We start from the raw sequence: 19,907 nt of genomic DNA, 5'->3' as shown, positions 1-19,907 counted from the left end.
TGGTCGGAGGATCCTCCTTTTCTTAGGGAACTTTACTCTCTGTTCCCTAAAGTAGTATCTACTGTAGATCCTGGCTTACAGGAGTTTCAGCGGTATGGGAGGTCGTGGCGGGCTTGTCCCATTTAGAAAAAAACATCTGTAGCCACAGCGTCGGAGTGTGACAATGAGCACACTTTATAAACATTGTACGTAGCTCGGGCACGTTGCGTCGTACAGTCCGCCGGCGATAATTACTCCATTAGTACGTGCGGGTCATTCATAGTACAAAGTACATGTTTATAAAGTGAATAGGTTAAGGATGTCAAAATCGAAGCATTAATTTATCTTCATCAGAAGCAAAATAACTTTAATTCCAATAGATAAAAACCGACAGCAATTTGTCAGAAAAAAAGGAGTAAAACATATCTTTAGAGTAAATGAAGCCGCGCGCCGCTCCACCGCGCGCCGCTCGTGAACTTGGCGGTCGGCGGGAACTGATTGATTCCCTCCGACATTCACTTATTAATTGAATGACACTTTGGAAGTGTAGTTCGATCAGTCTGCAGGGCCGAGGCGCCATCTTTCGGGTAATGGCACAACTTCACGCTCGTCTTGTGGTACTACAGTCGAGAGTAATAAATGAAGGCAATCAACGTGACGATATTGGCTTATTACACTAATTGATACTTATTGGGAAACATTTAATGAACCCATACATCATAATAGATTTTGAATTAGAAGATACTTGTTTATATACTTTGTCCACTGGTTGCGGTACATTGGAGTCACATAATAGACATTTCACAATTTTATTAAATAAACAAACATGCGTTTGGGAGTTTGATGTTTGACGACTCTCTGATTTGTCATTTTAAAAGTGCCTCCGAGTGGATGGTGAGACGAAATATAATATAATTTTAAATGAAAGCACATTGAGTACAGTGCAGCAGACAGACTACAGCACAGTCGGGCAAGTAGCGCGCGGCGGCCGGCGGCGGCGTGTCGATACGTCTGCGCTTAATGAAATGTTTAATCGCGGCGAATACTAATTGGCGCAGATATGTGACAGAGGCGCACATCCAACTAGGTCACCAGCTGCTGACTCCAAGTCCTTACATACACACGCACATACACTCATACAAAAACATACACATATATCAGTCGACGTTCCGCGGCATCATGTGCACAATGATTTTGTTACTTTCGGTCCCAGTTTAAGGTGCATAATTGATGAACTGCAGTACAGTTGGCGTTACACCGACGTATGGCTGACCCTCGGTGCCCACAGGATGAGCTCGTGACGTGGCAGGTGGGAGCTGAGTGCGCCCGCGGTGTCGAGGACACACTGACACAAAGCTTGTCTACTGCTGACACGGAACACGTCGCTATATTTGTGCACATGGCCGACAGTGTGCGCTCCCACACAATTAATAAACCCGCACCCGAAGTGAATTGTATCATCACGTTTTCTGTTCACAGCCGCAATCATTTGATCCGCATGTTAAATGAAGCCGGCTCCTTATTCTCAAGTAAATTATGATTTGTCATATATGTAGGTGGCAGTATTGTGAGGCTGGTTACGAGTCGTCGACACTGCCGAGAGTGTCACGCGCGCTGATAGAATTGGCCTGGATCGTGACCGCACTCCCGATTGTACGGCCTACGTGACGACTTGCCTGCGGGTATGTACACAGACAAGGAGCGCCAACATTGTCTAAGATATCCCAGTAGCCTGTGATTGGAACACGACCAATACTATGCCGGAAGAGGTAGCTTAGTTCCATGTGTGTGTGTGTGTGTTACTGAGCCAACAGCAGTCCGCCGCCACAAACTGGCAATAAGGCATATTTACATAATCGCAGTGCGCGCTCCCGTGTCACGTTGTACTAGACGTATTTAGCGCACTCGTGCACACATGACCTATTTTTGTGACAAGCTTTTTGATTGTATTTTTCGCTAGTTTTTGTGGCCAAACAACCGTTTATTCTTTATTTCCCAGCGTTTGTGTCAAGCACAAGCCACTGTTATCATTTGAAAGGAAACATTCGAGCAGCATTGCATTCATTTGTTCACCATTTATTTCTGTGAACCATTATTTAGGCTTTGTATGGGAATGGATGTGGCGTTTTAAGAAGATTAAGTAGGATTGTAGTGGGGTACGTACTTATAAATATATTATTTGTTGTCAATCGAAGCGCATTCGCCTCTCAACTATACTAGTACAGTAGCTTGACTTATTCCGACTCCGACACGTATCCCTGTTTATCGAGCCTACCTTATTCTCGATATCGTTAAATGAAATAGAATACCCGCAATACAGTTTTCATTCGATTACATATCCACTAAGTAATTGTGGATACGTTTTACGAATACCGAAGGGTTTAGTAGTGTTTTGTCCATCCCGAGTGTAAGTGATCCTGCCGGAATATTTTGTAGTTCCGATATGAACGCGCTACGTGCGACACATACAGGCGCTGTGTGCGGCGGTGTGTTGCCGGCGGTACGTATCGTTGTTCAACAGCCGCGACAACTCCCCGCGGAGTCCGACGTTGTAGGGTCGCCGGCGTGCTGCTGCCGAGCGGCTGTAAATAGAAATAAAATTGGGGAAAACCTTTGAAAAAATAAATAAGGCGAAAAGCGATGACCGTAGGGGTTTAGGGAGTTTTGTGGAAGTCATTACGAACCGATCGCAGTCCATATATTTCCCGCGATCGTTCGCTTTAAGGCCTAAGTCGTAATTTTCCGTGGCCGGGCGAGCGCTTTTGCCGAATCATGCAAAAATTTTAATTTCCTTTGCCGTACGCGGCAGTGAGAGAGCGGGCGCGTGTGTCGTGCCGTCACGCCGATAAATCACGCCAAACTTTACATTGAATCGATCGCCGGAGGCTCGCTAACGCCACCCGTGACGTCACCATACGGAAGAATAGCTTTGCTCTCAATTGCGGACGTAAAACGTTTTATGGCAAAAAATACGGATTGTTTATGTGAGTGATGTTCTTTGTCTCGTACACGAACGTTTGTAGTATCGATAAAAGATTGTGTTCACAAACAAGTCTATTTGAAATGCAAATATTTGTCACTGGTGAGCTCCACGTGCGGCGCCGCGTGGGGCGCGATTGATTGCCTGCAAGCAGTGTCGGGGCTTATCGCTTGTTTTACTTTCATGAAGCTGTTGCGAGAGCAACAAAAAGAACAGATCTCATTCCTGATACTGCCAAGTTCACACAGTTGACAGATCAAGCGCGCGGCCTTGGGAATAATCGTGCGTGTGGTTTCCAGCTACGCTCGCTGAAACTTTCAGAGTCGTACGAGTAAGATTTCAGGTGACGGATTGTTAGAAACGAAATTTGAATGACTGAATGAATGAGTTACTACCCCAAAACAGCAGTAGAGTAGACGTGTATGAGATGTAGTAGTGGGCGGGTGTGGGGTGCGGGGTGCGGGGTGCGGGGCTCCAATAACAAGTTTTATGTGGCCGCGTGGCGGCGCGCCGCGGGTTAATAGGCTCCGGGGACGAGCTAATATACTTGAGAAACAACTTTTGTCCCGAGCTCGGACCTCGCCGATATTTATTGTTTATTAGTGGCCATCATTTATTGTATAATTAACTCGCGGAGGTTCGCTGACAGAGTCCCGGCGCACGCGCCAGTGTGCAGTGCTGCGCTTGATATGGGCTCAGCACTACATTGCTGTACATGGTTTCATTGTCGTGCCCTGCTATTCATCTCGCAATACATAATATTATATGTATGTAGTTACGTGAAACAATGGACTAGTGTTGTACGTGTGTATGTATGTATGTGTGCGAGTCCCGACGTGTTGTCGTCGCGCCATCAATCAAGCTCCGCCCGCGACGAACTAACGACTCCAAGTCTCCAGCACTCACTCCGAGTATGACCTTTGTTGACAGCTACAAATAGATGAATCCACTTCCTACTCGCAACAGTTGAAGTTACTTGCTCACACGCGCATACACACATACACACGTGTATACTATTTGTTTAACTACTGGGATGGCTTGTAGGCCGTGAGATACTCTTGTACTAAGTAAAGTGTGACCAAACATAGAAATAATATTATAAATACTAAATTGCTGTCCGTGTGTTTAAATACGTATTATTTAATTCCCTGATTACTACGTTCGCGTGTACCTAGCCACCGTGGAACAAAGTAAGTGAGCAAAAACGCAACGTTACATTATTTACGAAGCCGGTGGCCCGGAACATTGTTCTCAATTTAAGCTTCAGATTACACGAGCGAACATCAACATATTCTTTAGCAAAACGTGCATAAAGATGGAATGTTGAACAATCGCTACAGTTTTACATTCTAAACGAAAATAGTTAACGTGCACGAGTGAGTGGCTCGCGGAGAGAGCGGCTGTTTAACATTCATTGAGTTGTAATTGGAGCCGAGCAAACAGCGCACGCCACGCGGCGTGAGGCAGAAGGTCCACGTCTGCACTGCCGGTGGTACTTCTGCGTGAGGCGTGAATAGCGAGGCAGCATTTCTTACTCATTCTCATTGTAATCACAACGTATAACGTTAACCTTTTGTAATGGACTTGCGTGGATTATCTACTTGATTCCAGCAGTGTAACGCTCAGCATGAAGTGTACACATGAAGTAATATAATGAATGTTCCCCTTGTAGTGACCAGTAGGAAGGAAGCAGCTCCTGGCGGCCGGCCGCGGTCGCTCCCGGTACTACAATATTCAGGCACAAAGTCCGGCGCACCGTGCCGTCGGCCGCACTGGCTCGGTCAGCTGCACCTCCCACGTGCTCTATTGCACATTATGAAGGAGCTACCCTCGCGTGCACTGTACAACAACTTGTCAAACTTGTACCTGAAGCTACAAATAGATGCATCGCTTTCACATACCAAGATAATGTTATTGCAAACGGCACACTATGCCACGCCGTGCATAAAATAACGCAAGATTAATACGGCAGTAAGCTTCCGTGCGAGTGGAAACAAATGCAGGCTGCACGTACTTATCGTTTGCTTTCAGAGCGACACAACACCGCTCTCACCGCGCGCCTCGCTCCATATAACACGATGTCTTCGAGAAATGGATGCGTTCACCACTTGCATACCTTACACCGCGCACATATTTATTCAGCGCTACATAACATAAACAAATACAACGTTGTAAGAACACTCACGCATACGTGGACAAACTTTAAAAATGCGCCTTTTGGACATTACAGTAGATTGTGGGATTTTTACCTCACTAAAACCACCCCACCAAGGGTGGCCACCCTCAATACCTGTAAGGGGCACCAAGTCCTCTCAGTAGACCAACTCCGGAGCCCCCACGGCGCAACGCCTGTTACGGCTTACTATACGAGGAAAGTTGCAGCACGTGACTACTTTCCTCGTCCATTGGCCGCCAGTGTCCGCCAGTGTCCGCCAGTGTCCGCCAGTGTCCGCCAGTATCCGCCAGTGTCTGCCAGTTTCCGCCAGTGTCCGCCAGTGTCCGCCAGAGTCCGCCAGTGTCCACCAGTGTCCGCCAATGCTCGCCGGAGTCCGGTTGGAGCGCCGTCACGGTCACCGTGCCGCTTACCCTAAGCATGAAATCCGTTTGCCGGGTGCCGCGCGTCGGACGTCGTCTCGCTCGACTTACGTTCCCGGAATGACAAGATCTAACATTTTTATTCCAAGTCTTCTCAACGTATTCATGATCTACTAAGTCGTGCAACGGTCAATTCATGCAACGTCACGCCTTTTATCCCTGAAGGGGTAGGCGGAGGTGCTCATTACGACACGTATTGCCAATGTACTGAACATGAACATTTAACCATTTGTGTTATAAGTCCGATATAATAGGGAGTGTACCTATTGCCTTACATTGGACACAATTCACTACTGAGAAATTTTCGAAATACCGAAAAAAAAACCCGGTAATACTTTGCCCGACCCGGAAATCGAACCCGAGACTCCTGGTCCGGTAGTCACACTTGCGACCACTCGACCAATGAGGCAATCATTTAGTTCAATTAGGCAGGCAGCGCATTTATGTAAGTATTGCGCTGTAAATTGTATTCACTTGTTTGTTTTCTACCCTTTTAGTATTGATATTGGATTTGTTGGTGGCAGTGGCACTGGTGGTGGCGTCACGTGCACTCCGGCTCATATCCGGACACAATCAGCCGCCGGCCGGATGCCACAGACGTGAGACGAGCAACACGAACACACGAGGAACACGGACGGCGAGGGCGAGCCGTGAGTAGTAGACACGGGGGCCCTGTGCACGGGGCAGTTTGCATTAATCGCATCATTTTACTAAATAAGTACGAGTGAGCAGCTCAGTTCTCGGCTGTTGTCCGGTGACCGAACAGATCCTAGTCAGTGACTGTACGGTTGGAGGCGTTCTCTGGTTCACTTCGACTTCGAGAAAAATAATCACATAGCTGTCTCGTTTTACGTGACAAAGTGGAAAAGCATTTTTTCAATCCCAGGTAGCTAGTTAGTATTAGTCGCAGGTGTTGCTGTATCACAAATAACGCCGGCCGGCCGCGCCGTGACGGGCCGGACAGGCCGGACACGGGCTATCCGTTACAGTTGATTGGCTCGCGTTAGTTCGCTGACACAGTCCAACAGTGCGCGCGAACTACTTCGCAACAAATGTGTGCGTCACTGCCCGGGAGTCGTACCTCAATGTAATCACTGTCGGCATCGTGACGTCTGCCTCGGGTTACCTTGATATCGCAGTAGTTAGTACTAAGTCTTTAGTTAGCTTTGCGTGCGACATCAATAGATATTATACAGTTTCCGGACGGGCTGGTTCGGACACTCCCTTTCGCCTCACCCTAGGCGGGAAAAAGAGATTGGTTGATTTATCCCCTTAAAAAAAGCGGCACTCGGAAACTGCCGCGGTTAAGCTATTGCATAGCATATTTCAAAAAGTCATTAACCCGTCAACCGTCAAACTAATCCCTCACACACCGGACGTAAAAACGTAGCAGCCATTTTAAAATTCGGAATTATTGTATTGTCAGTTGAAATTTGTGACAGGTAGTTAAAATTAAATAATTAATTTAATTCTTAAGATAAAAGAAGTACGTGATTATTCTTAAATTAATTATTAGCGTATAATTGTTATGTTACGATAATAATTCTTCAATATAATACATTTTTAGAACATATGCGATAGTAACGCCACTTGTTAAGTTTTGGTCGAACTTTTTTGTCAAGCTGCTAGACGGCGTCACTGATAAATTATGAACTGTCAAATTGTTCTAAGAGTAGGGGGTATTAGGTTGTTTTCGTTACGGAATTTCTGGATTCGGTCTCCACGCTCAAGGCCCGCGATAGAAGCTATGCAGTACCTTAAAAGTGTCATTAGTACATTCCAACTGTTTACTGGATTCTGTGGTTTATACAGTAATGTTATTTGTTACTCGGCTACATATTTATTATGTATTTCGGTCACTAGTATATTCAGAATACCGAATCGTTTGAAATCTAATGCAATTATTTCTATTTATTCTTAAAATTTACTCAGAACTCACAGATTATTAATTTTAATGTGTGTGTGTTTCAAAATAATATTGTTCTCAGTAGTATATATGTATGTTTGTTTGTTTGTACGCGATTATCTCAGGTTTGACCTAACCGATTTTGATGGGGCTTTTAGCATAGTATTTTAACTTAGGACAAAGTTTTAAGGATGTCACCTAACTTAAACAAATGAAGGTGGTAAAGAAAATTGCGGGCCGTACCGTACCCTTTTTTCAAAAACGAAGGAGACGCGCTATACGCTGATGGAGTCGCGGGCAAAAACTAGTGTTAAATAGAACGGTCAATCAATTGATTGAAGTGATTGTGAAGCAAGTTGAACAAAATCCTCATGTTACGTCATAAAGCACCAGACTTATATACAAGCAACCATGGTACGAAGATCAGTAACAGAAAGTAACACAATCCGCGACAACCAGCAGTCGCGCCGGGTCACCTCCCGGAGGCCGCAGGCTGCTCCTATCTCGGCAACAACAGCTATAATTAAGTGTTAAAAGCTTTAACTCGTCACTCCGGCCGCGTTGGCGTCATCCTTTGTAGTGCGCGCGGCATGCTAATGTAGCCGCCATCAGATAATGCGCCGCGCTGCTAGCTCCGCCCGCCACAGCGCGCGAACACAGGAGATACCATTACACTACAACATTCATACAACGCCCCTAATACTATTGTTGTTTTACAATCAAGCCGTTTTCATTATTTTTCCATTACCTAAAAGTTTTCCCAGGAATGGATGATCATTATCTAATGATATCAACGTTAATGCACTAATAACCGCACGGCTCTTAGTCCAACATACGTCGTTGGTTCAGTGAGCACTACAACCAAGTAAAATATACCTGTGTAGTATAAAGAGGGTACCTATATGTGCGATGGCATGTCATGTAAGTGGAACATTTCTACAAACAGAGCACTTCACAAAGTTTTAAGATAACACAGTTCCCGCTGAACTGGTGCACTGTTGCAGTTTTTCCCAACAGATGCATCTTGGTGGATTTTTACAAAGTTCGCGGAAGAGAAGGCTCAACTCGCACGGAGAGCGAAACAACACACAAGTACGACGCGACATGCCGAAGTTGTAGCGGCGTGCCACGCGGCGCTGTGTCGCGCAGCACCGCGTGCCGCCGCCGCCGGGACCGGCCGCGGCGGCGGCGGGTGGAAGTTGGTGGTGCGCATTATACAGCGGGTGGACAGAGGATCTAAATTAAATAACTTTGTTCATAAATATTTATCAGAAGAGGGCGCCATTATGCAGCTAAGGTGAGCGAACTAATAAAATACTTGTTGTCACTAAACGTGAGAGGTAACGAGGTGTAGAGGTACACAGATAAAGGCACGACTACACGAACTTACTAAAAGTGACGCACCGCAGCGTTAACGCTATAAAAATGAAATCTGTATCTGTAAGTTTAGTATTCTTATAATTTCACCTAATTTAGGTAGCTCAAAGCATAGATTCGCTTATTTCTCCTGTAACTGTTACCGATAGTGAAGTAATCACGAGCAGTTGGTGTCCGCCTCCGCGGCGGGAGTGACGTCGTGTGTCTGTCGGGGCTGATCCTCCGCGGTGCGCACCCTCGTCAATCAACGCCATCTGTCGGCCTGCAATTAACACCGGTGCTAGCCTCGCCTGTGTGCAGCAATCACCGATATTTCCTCGATACCTACTTAATCACTGGCACTTATCGATTGTCTACCGACGACTGCTGACTTCATGCTGTACCATCGGAAGCAGTGCTTCAATATCGATCGAGATTTGGGAATTAATTGTTAATGTTTGTAGCTTAAAATAACGTTCGGAATCATCATCGATGTGTATTGATGTATTAACATCACAAAGCAAGTTTATTGCGTCCTTGTCCCATTGTTTAGCCTAGCGCGGCAGCGACACATACCCGGCCGAGTGGTTGATAAGGCATCAAGTCGATGTGGTGCGTGTAACGGTTCGCGTCCGGCGCGCACAATGGCGGCACGTGCGCGCACTCATTTGACACGTTAAACCCAATAACAACGACAGGCCACGTGACCTGTTACCGCCACCACTCGCGCCACTCGCGCTCTAACTCCAGGCTATAAATACTCCAGGCGGCTATAAACGGCGCCGGTTTACTGCGACCGTAGCCGGAGTCTATTAACAGCGTTAGAGCAGGCTTAGTGCTGCTCGCGGTACACTGGAGCGGAGTGACGCGGCTCACTGCACGCGTCAGGGGATGACACATGTTCGAGTATCTGTCGATAGTACTTGTACTGGAAGACTTTACGTCACAGGTGACTGTTGCCCTATTACATTGACATTGTGTTTAAAGTACAGAGATAGCAACGTCTGTGTCACGGATAACGACAATGAAATCAACAAGTTCCCCACGCCGCAAGGAGTTTCTTGAAAAGGATTTGTTACTGCGGCGGATTACTCGGCTCTCGACATCGGGCCCCGCGTGGACTCGACGAGACTTCCACTTGAAGCGATCTCAATACAAACTCGCCGTCGGCTGACTTTTACTCTACAACTACGGAACTTGTGTAACAAGGTACCGGCTCCGAGTTTATTGAACATTGTACAGCAGCTTTAGATATATCGAGATCCCCTCGACAGGGCATACTATGTATGTGTAGGTATCTCAGCAGCACGTGACACGTGACAGATGAGCACGCGGCTCAATCATATCAAACATTACAGTTTGTTGAATCGATCGTTCTGAAGACGGAGAGTGCACGCGGAGCCCCGGCAATAAAGATGTTACTGATACATTTTTGAAAAAAAAAACGAAATATTTCCCGACCTGAAAATCTAACCCGAGACCTCTCGGTCACACGTTTCGAGCAACAAGGCAGACTGTTAATCTTATTTTAGTACTTACTTTTAAATGTGAACACGCAGGAACGTTTAATATAACCGTATATACCACACAACTACACAGTATACATATAAACTCACACATACACACAGGCGACAGTTGCTGGTCCGTTGGTTACGAGTTAGTGGGTTAATAAATAGTAGGAAACTACAGAACAAACATAATCATTTGATAACTACACATCATCAAGTCATCCCTCGTCACTGGGTAGCTCCCCCCGCCCCCGCGCCGCCGCCCGCCGCCCGCCGCCGCCCGCCGCGCGTACAGCTGTTGCTGCGCTGTGTGACTGGGCCAACTATTGCAATGTCTACTTTGTTACTAGATAGATACCGACTCTAGTCCTGAAAGTATAAACTATCAATAGTAGTGATGTGTCACTGTGTACCTGTGCACAGTAGTGATGTGTCACTGTATACCTGTGCACAGTAGTGGTGTGTCACTGTGTACCTGTGCACAGTAGTGATGTGGACGATGACGTCTGTAAGTCATTTGATCACAAATACAAGCTGAGCAGTTCAATGAATATAACTTAATTTTGTCTCACAAATGTTTACGAAGCACTGAACATTTGAAATAACAATATTTTATACTCTCTAAAATATACATTAATTTATTTTTGTTTAACTTGTTCTATTTGAAAAGTCGCTTGCTGTTATCATACCTCCATGAGCAGACAAACAAAGTATGCGGAAATAAGAAGTGATGCGATCTTTTAAAAATATAGTAAAGGAGAGCCATCGCCTTCAAATATAAGATAAAAATGTATTTATATGAAATATTCCGCGTGAATCGGAACATACAGTGGTAGGAGAGTATGGAGTGGGAGTATGGCAGAAAGCTTGAAAGTTTATATCAAAATACTAATTACTCGTTGACTAATAGTGTGGAACATGGCATGTTTGTTCATCAGGCTGTTTGATATACTTTTATATTCCATTGGTTGAGATCTTCATCTGAAACGATAGACTTTGTGAGGATAAACTTGAAATATGTTCAAAATAACTATTCCATCCCAACGAAATCGCGAGTAGAAATGATACTCTGTGCCGAAGCAATGGTTAGTAACATCACGCATGTTGGTCACGGTGCCGGTGAGGCTATAATATAGATGTCGCAATGACTGGGAACAATGGCTACTAAGTGGGCGTCCCTTGCCCTCATACAGCCGCCGCCGGCGCTGAGCACTCCCTCACCAAACGAGATAAGCCACGTCCTGCCTCCGCCTGCTCGCCTCCTGCGCTCCTCAGAGAGTGCTCGGTTCTTTCCGCGAGGGAAAGGATTAGCCGGCTTATCGCGGAGAGCCGCCACTGCCAGGTCAAACGGATCACTTCTTAAAACATGTTAAATTATTACCATCAGTTATTTCAGTACTCGAAAATACATGTAATTGCATTGTTTTGAAACAGACAATTAGAAACTATTATATTTATGGTTCCAGTTAAATTTTGATGATTCAATCAATTATGGTGGCTGACAGTTATTTAGACTAAGTCTAATAGTTTTCAATAAAGCAAAAGCAAGTATTTACAGTAATTTTACAAAAACTGCGCAACAATCTATATAAAATATAGTTGTATTTATGTACCGTATATAATTAATTCTCGGAAGTAAAGCTTCAAAATCCTTTTTAAACATAAAGGCACCGAGGTTGGACCCGGCTAAAGTTCATACAAAATTGGATTACCATTTAATTAGTTAATAAATTAATTACGGTTGAACTTAAACAAAATAAATGGCCATTCCATCTGCTTAAATAGTGACTTTGCTTAAATACTTCACCACAGAAAATTGTGTAGACACGTGCTACGCCGTAGCAATGCTACGCGGCTACGTATTTACGTAGCTACATGGACCTTACTTGCTGGGACGAATCTGTTCAAATATAAGAATCGCAAATGGCCGCAAATACGTGATATATTGATGTTCGGTTAAGTTATTTGCCAACGTTGCAAGGAATACTAATGTGGATGGGTCCGTGAGTGTCGCAGCGTTACTCCGGGAGGTTGTTGTGGCTACTTCTTTACTTTTATCCGCACGTGTCGCAGGAAATGTGGTACAGACAGTGGTACATATCAAAAACCAAAGTAACAACATAGCAGCCACGAGGATTTAACACTTTAGATCAATGTTCGATGCGATTGTTAGCGGGGTCGCTTGGTGTTTCAATAGACACAATAATACTGAGTTGGAATTAATTTGTGAGTTAGCACAACCGCCAGTGCTGAGCCGGCGCAACGGCTCTCATTATCTGATACAACTGTTAACCACCGCGTGGCACTGCTGACCGAGCTCTGTGATATGATTTGATAGTGGCCTGCACTGGCCGACACTCACACCGACCACGGCCGTGGCGCTGTCTAGTCAGCAGGGAAGTTAGCGAGACCATCCCACGTGGCACATGTGACACCATGTGTGTGCTACATATACAAGTTGTTTGTTTTTTATCCACAATAAGTTGTATACTTAGATGGGTGTCGAGGGCCGGTTCAGCGCTGACTGTAAGAGTACTCTCCGTAGACTAGATAGTCTTACAATATTATGATTTTTGTTTGACTTCTGATATATAACGAGACATATCTTTAATGAAAACTGGAGAGGATATCTGTGTGTGCTCTTCGTAATATCAATGACCTGTCTTTTTAATGTGGGGGAAATCATCCAACAAATTTTCCCGCCTTGGGCAGGGTGTGACACACTCCTACTGACTGAACTGCGGACTGACCCGAAGCTTCGGATCAGTCCGCAGTTCCTGTCTACTGATGAATCCTGATAAGTAAAAATACTGTAAAGATTACTTATATAGATAGATATATATGTATATATATATATATATATATATATATATAGATATATATCTATAAAAATCCTACAGATATCATGGCTGGATCGAGAGTTCACGCGTCATTTGACCGAAGCATCGGTCGGTGCGAGTGTACGACTAGTCGCTGTGTAGTGCGGCGCTAATCCAATTACCGGCCGCGCCAGCATGCAGCGCGAGCGTATCGCGCGCGAGTCGCCGCCGAGCCGCAGCTACACACCGCGCGCTAGTTTACTGCCGCGCTTTAACCAACAACGGTTTGTGGAGTAATCCCTACCTCTGTTCACAACACAATATAAAACAACAGAATAACTGCTTCTGTAGAACTAAATCCTTGTGTTTGGATGTACTCGACTGGTAACGCATTTGATAGCGTTACACAAACATTTCAAACTTGTTTTGTAACAACAAACACATTTTTCATTTGTTTACGTTGTTAACAGCAGTGACCAAAACAAACCCATCGGGATAATATCGCTTTGAACAAAACAAAATACAATTAAAATAACATAGTAACAATTGTTCGGCAAATAAATTAAAACATAAATCATAGAGCAGACCGCAGTTTGTTGTCCCGAGCGTATGTTCCACGAGACACAGTCAGACGGACGGATTTATATATGCGCAGCTATCGAGCGCCGCAGCATTAACTGCGTGGACTCCGGGCCGCGGCCGACTACTGTTGTCTAACATTCGTGCCATATCATTATTTCAGAGAGAGACAGAGAAGTATGTATTTGCTATTATATTTGGAAGATGAATTTGTTAATGGTTTGGTATATGTAGAGAAATGGAAACATGTTGACGGCAACAGATCCACAACTTGTAAGAAGAAATACTTCAATTAATGAAAACATGCCGTTTTATTCAGTCGGTGCATGAAGTCGTTGGTATCAAACGATTCTCATGCGGTCAGTTGATACGATGGGTAGATAGCGCCCTCGCACTGCTTGCCGTAGGATGTGGGTAGTGGTGTGGTGGTCACTGCTCGCTCGGCCTGTGTAGCGATGCTGTTGCGCCGAGTGCACGCATTGCCTGCGCCCCGTCGCCGTGTACTGTATGGCTGTGCTGAGGCCACCTAAGCCTCACATTATGTTCATTGTTATTGTTAAAACATTAGTTTTAAGTACTTAACTTTTTATAATTAAGTGTGTTAACAAAAACTGCTTTGATTTGATAAAACGCTTTACGTTAAAATAATGTGCGAGTCGTGAAACAGTTTCCCGGAGGCAGTCCGCGAACGGTAGCGAGGGGCGGCAGTCGGAGCTCCTACAAATATTAGCGCAACTAGCACGTGATCAGATTTGGATGAATTATTCAAGTCGCGGCCTTCTACCGTTTGTCTTGGGAGACGGCTGCAGAATCCGATAGCGCTTCAGCGCTGCACCGCGTAGAGATTAGATCATGCAAAAATGTTCCACGTATTATAGCGGATGGGCGCTGCAAGCGCTGCATTGTAATGAGATCAAATGCTCGAATTATGGATGGCCTAAATGTGCGCTCAAGTTTAAAAGATCGTCGGGAAATTACTACCGGGAACCGATAAAAAGGTATCAAGTATTTTGTAAGATGGTGATAACACACTAATATAATCCAACACTCCCAATATTTACGAATAACTACGTCACGTCGTTGCATTCCAGAGTGACTTGGTTCGTTGTGTGTACGATGGAGTTTATTCGTGCAGTCACAGGTCGCAGGGTAAGGTGAAGTTAAAACACAGTGTTGTGATCATTATGTGACTTCACAGTATTTACTCATTCACTATTATATAATACATAGATATGTAGCCCTTATATAGATATAGTGTCGTCTGTAGGAGCAAGGCTGTGGCTACAGCATATACATGCGTGTCTAGCTGCAATGATTACGTATTGTCTAGGTATCGGTGCGCGGAGAGAGAGCGTCTGCAAAACAAGTGGAATTTATATGTGCGCTCAATATTGTACGGTCGGAAACAAAAGTAAAACTTTGCTCATAGATTGTTTAATGGCTTCCGCTGGCGCACCTCCAATGTGCGGTTCCGTTGGTTTAATCTGCTGACTGTAAATCTTACATTTTGCTGATTACCCAATGTTTGCGGTACACCACAATGAATGAAACGTTTGCTCAATAGGAAAGTATGTCGTTGTGTAGTTTACTCTAATATTATAACAAATAACATGGTTTTGTAAAGGCAGAATGTATATAATTATGATTTAATTACTAAACTGAAAAAAATACGGAGTAGCGTTATATACAGGAATGTATTAAGGCTGTGCGTTGGCGGCGTTGTAGCGGTCGCGGTAGAGGGCGCGCGAGAGCCGCGCGGTGACGGCGATGCCCTGCCACGTCTCCTCGTTGATGTGCGGCTGGTACTGCGGCGGCACCTCGAACAGGTGCCCGTAGCCCGGCAGCTCCAGCGTGTACGACGCCGCGGCGCCGGCCACCTGCAGACATCACCCGACATATGTATTACGTACAATATTTGTATGGAACACACATCCTCTGCCTCGAACGAACGAAATAATGATGATCATGATGCAAATATCTTGCATCGTACAGTACATTATTCGTAGGTTTCTTATGACGTCATATTTTGTTTTACAATAATTACGTACGGTTACGTATAAGTATACAGACAACGGTAATCATAATATGTAATATATCTACCAGATGGACTTCATTATCTTTAGCTGGGATCGTTGCAGGTTCGGTTCCCGAGTCACGCACCACTCCCGCTCGACTGCGCCACACGCTACGTTAGCGGCAGACGCTCGCTCACTGCTCCTATCTCCGTGACTTGTATTGGCAGCTTGTTTAATTAATCTCTCGCGCCATTAGCGGCCCCTGCGGACCTACTGCTGCCACTGACTCCTACTTACTCATACTCACTTGCGTTAACATACTGCGTCTAAGAATTGTATCGTGGAGCTTCTTTTTGTAAAATACTCTAGTTAGGATGGAACAGTAACACATGTGACACAACTTGCGCGGTTCTATGTTCTACCTCTTCGTGTTACCGACTTCCTAATATTGCGGTTATTGTACGATAACCCGCGCGTGCGCACCACGTGTACAAACTATGCGTCGACAATATACGAGTATAATTGATGTCCGACATAATCGTTATCAAAAGTATGATGAATTGTGAGCGATAACACTAAGCCACGCGACTGCACCGAACTGATCGTGAAACGTGTCAAACAGTGGCTGTTACTGTAGCGGACAGAACCGATGAATGGTCTCAATTAATTATGTGAGAGGTTTATTGAACTAGGCTTTACGAGTTACGAACAAGGGAGGATTGGAGAATTCTATTTGAAATAGGTACTATCATTACCTGGCCGTAATCCTGTGCACTGCCCGAACTGCCATAAAGCACGGTGGCGCTGTTCCCCACGCGGTAGAACCCGGCCTCGGGCAGCTTCATGGCGTCCATGGCGGCGCCCATGGCCGACCCCACCAGGAATATTTGCAAGGCGTCGGGCGGCAGGCTGCCGTCGCCGTACGCGAACAGCACGTAGTTCCCGTGGCTGTGGATGTCCATGAATATCTGCACCCTGCCCCTGTGCTCCGCGAGTATGTCCCTCACGTACCCAGTCTCGGGCTCCGAGAACGGTCTCGCCCCGGCGTATGTATTCTGACACGGATCTGTCGGCGTGCCCACTCCGTGTCGGACGTCGAAGTTCCTGTTGCCGTCCACTCCGATGCAGGTTGTGTCGACAGTCGGGTCGGTCGACCTTGTCTTACGCCACAGGCGGTCCTGCGACAGATTACAGAGTGAGTGTAACATCGCCCTTCTGATTTATGTAATTATGTTGACTAGTCCTTACATGTGTATGTGAGTACTCGTATCCGTCAGGGTTGACGAGTGGCAGAATGATCCAGTCGACGTCCTCCAGCAGGTCTCGGTCCTCGCTCCGCAGGTCCTCCACCAGCCGGTGCACGGAGTACAGCGCCACGGGGGTGGTGACCCACTCGCGGGCGTGGATCATTGCTTCCATGAAGTAAATTGGTTTACTGTGGTCTTCGAACTTAGTCGTTGATATCTGGCGTTATATTATGGAAAATTAATAAATGAAGGTCTCTGAATAAAGCACACATTTCAATACATTATACGCCGCGCACCTTCAAGTACTTAATGTCGCGTCCTTCAAAACTCTTCCCTGCGTTGACAATAGTCACCAGGTCCGGATACTTGGCCGCGACCTCCTCCAAGTAAGCATCGATCTGAGACCAAACAATGAAATAATGAAACAAGACTGAGGAAGAGAATAAATGCAGTTTGCAAGCAGCCAACTCACATCAGCGTACCGGTGGTAGTCGTCGAATATCTTCCGAGGAGTCCGGCTGCTCCGCCAGCTGGCTAGATCCTCGTCGTATTCCTCCAAAGCTCTGTAAATAAACAACCGTCATTGTGGACCCACTGCTCGTGCCCCATGCTCCGCCACGCGAGTGGTAGAGTACATGCACTCACTGTGCCACGTCCTGCACGTGCACGTAGTGGCCGACTCCTGCCTCGTCCAGCGCGCTCAGGAACTCCCCCCTCACGCGAGGCGGCACTATGACCATGGCGTCTCTCACTCGCGGCATGCCGTACTGCCACATGTCCAGGTTCAGCTTCAGTTCCAAGTTGTGCAGCAGCTCCAGGTCCGAGGAGTTACGGAGCTGGACTCCGAACACTGCGGTACTAAACAATGTGTAACTTAGCTATAAATAACGGAGGAATGTATTGCGCACACACACACACATACCTACATAAATAAGGTTTTAACAACATTATGTGCGGTAGGAATTAATTTGACTTATTTCTTTTCTTTTCCTAATAACTACATAATTATGATGCAAATCAAAGTATTTGTTTTTATTAATCCACATGCAGACAGTTATGAAACGTCAAAATATATAATCGAGTAGACCTGGTGTACCTGGAGTAGGCGTCGTGTCTGCCGGCGCGCGCGGCGCACACCACGGCCGCGCACACACACACCAACAAGCTGCGCTGCATGCTCACACGCGACTGTGTCGGCCTCACTGCGGGCCACTACTCGAGTATCTGTAACTTTCAAATGTAATATATTATTATCTCGATGTAATATATTATTGGTTTTAATCGAATCGTTACAAGATAAAGGTACCGAGATAATCATATTTTAATGTTTGATAAACGCTCAAACTATTTTATGTCATAAATAGTTTCTGGACGATTCGCTATCAAGTTCATAATGCCGCACAATTTGCCCAGTGTTGAGCTCAGCTCCCAACATTGGTGCAATAATGTTCCTCCTGGAACCGACCTGAAGCATTTAGTTAATGCCACAGACAACTCCAGTGGCCGTGTCCCAGCGTCTACTTGAGACACAAACAAACATTTCCACGCGTAATGTGGTGGCCACTAAACAAAGTTTGGTCATCACAAGCGAGTGCCATCGATCCGTTCAGATAGAAAAACGTTGTCCTCCTGTAATATAAATACATGATTCAAGTATTTCTCAGGTACTTGTGTACATCTCAGGCAAGGAAAGTCTCAAGCGGTATTACTTGGGAGCTTGTTTTAAAGTTTCTCTCGTTGGAACAATTCAGCTGAGTCGCAGCCGGCACGTGACGCGAGGGGACACGCTCACACACTGCAGCGACAGGCGATGTGGGTGACTTCGTCGCGACACGCTGATAACCGGGTAAGCTGGTCTAGTCTACCGACTTAATCTTGTTGATAGCAATGATAGCGAACACGCTCCATTTCACATAGATAACGCTGTGAATTACAACTGATTAATTATTTATGTCTACAGCCAACAAAAGAAATATACCTTCGCCTTAGGTAGTAATCACAATCTTATATTATATAAGTACTTGCACCTCTCATATATTATGTACATTGTATGTGTACAGTCAGCAACACAAACTAGCGCGGGTTCGATATTGGACCGCGGCCGCGCGCTGTATCTCGGCCATTTTGATATATTTTTATTAACGTTATTAACTTTTGAACATCGCCATCGTCCGCGACCTGCTATTGCAGCACAGACGAGTGCTGTCCGCGAGCTACTGATCTATAAACCCATAAAACAAGGCAACAGGAAACAAAACAATTCGATACAATATTAAATGTTTTGCGTCGGGTAGCAGCGGCCGGTAATGTGGGCGATGCCATTATTGTTAAGCACTGTCTCTGTCCCACATCTATGTAGCACTAGCTGCTGCAGCTTCGCGCGCTTTCCCGTGGGATAAAGAGTGTCCTATGTGTTACTCCAGACCATAATCTACTCCTGTTCCAAATTTCATCCCGATCCCTTTAGCCGTTGACGTAATTGAGTAACAAACATACACACAAACACATAAACTTTCACATTTATAATATTAGCAAGATTTGAGTAAAAATATAATATTCACAAATACTATAAACTCGCTGCGAGGCGTATGCCACGACGTGCCGGTCGCTCCAAGGGCTGTGACACTAACTTATGAAGGATCTTTTCATAAACTTTCACAAATATTCGACAGAGGTCGCCTCGATATCTATTAGGAATGCAGTCTGTAACCCAGTTCGGTTGTGTTCCGTTCAGTTTCAGCAACTTTACAAATATCCCCAGTACTTCACTCCCTCGGAGCGTGAACTACTAGTCTCGGGGAGACACTCGTCCCTACTTTACTTACACACAGTAGCAGGGGCATCTCCTTCAATTATTTGAATGAGAGTGTAAGTTAGTACCGATCAGCGGCGGAGGTGGACCTACAATACACCAACAAGTGTA

The 19,907-nt window shown here is 45.5% G+C and overlaps 2 protein-coding genes across 4 annotated transcripts in view; both read right to left on the bottom strand.

Annotated features, from left to right (window-relative positions):
- Positions 1-19,907, bottom strand: part of LOC118274534 (homeobox protein cut) — a 231,004-nt gene that overhangs the window by 144,100 nt on the left and 66,997 nt on the right. The gene's annotated exons all lie outside the window — the stretch shown is intronic.
- LOC118275055 (carboxypeptidase B) lies at positions 15,355-18,928 on the bottom strand. 2 transcript variants are annotated; one of them, XM_035592903.2, is made up of 8 exons: positions 18,694-18,928; positions 18,081-18,214; positions 17,630-17,842; positions 17,457-17,547; positions 17,281-17,382; positions 16,986-17,201; positions 16,493-16,915; positions 15,355-15,599 (listed from the first exon to the last, which is right to left on the bottom strand). In XM_035592903.2, the coding sequence occupies exons 2-8, from the start codon at positions 18,158-18,160 to the stop codon at positions 15,420-15,422; spliced, it is 1,305 nt and encodes a 434-aa protein (XP_035448796.2). In that variant the 5' UTR covers positions 18,161-18,214; positions 18,694-18,928; the 3' UTR covers positions 15,355-15,419. The 2 variants fall into 2 exon arrangements, with proteins under 2 accessions (XP_035448796.2, XP_035448797.2); XM_035592904.2 differs by having other exon boundaries at positions 18,081-18,208; positions 18,694-18,844.

The sequence above is a fragment of the Spodoptera frugiperda genome, chromosome 11 (genome assembly GCF_023101765.2).
Source record: "Spodoptera frugiperda isolate SF20-4 chromosome 11, AGI-APGP_CSIRO_Sfru_2.0, whole genome shotgun sequence".
Taxonomy (NCBI): domain Eukaryota; kingdom Metazoa; phylum Arthropoda; class Insecta; order Lepidoptera; family Noctuidae; genus Spodoptera; species Spodoptera frugiperda.
Note: the sequence above shows the minus strand (reverse complement) of the source record. Positions and strands in the feature narration are given on the sequence as shown.

Coding starts and splice junctions, on each gene's coding strand:
- LOC118275055 (XM_035592903.2), bottom strand. CDS start 18,160: ATGCAGCGCAGCTTGTTGGTGTGTGTGTGCGCGGCCGTGGTGTGCGCC. Junction 17,383..17,456: donor ACTACCACCGGTACGCTGAT/GTGAGTTGGCTG, acceptor GTTTGGTCTCAG/ATCGATGCTTACTTGGAGGA. Junction 16,916..16,985: donor ACGAGTACTCACATACACAT/GTAAGGACTAGT, acceptor AATCTGTCGCAG/GACCGCCTGTGGCGTAAGAC.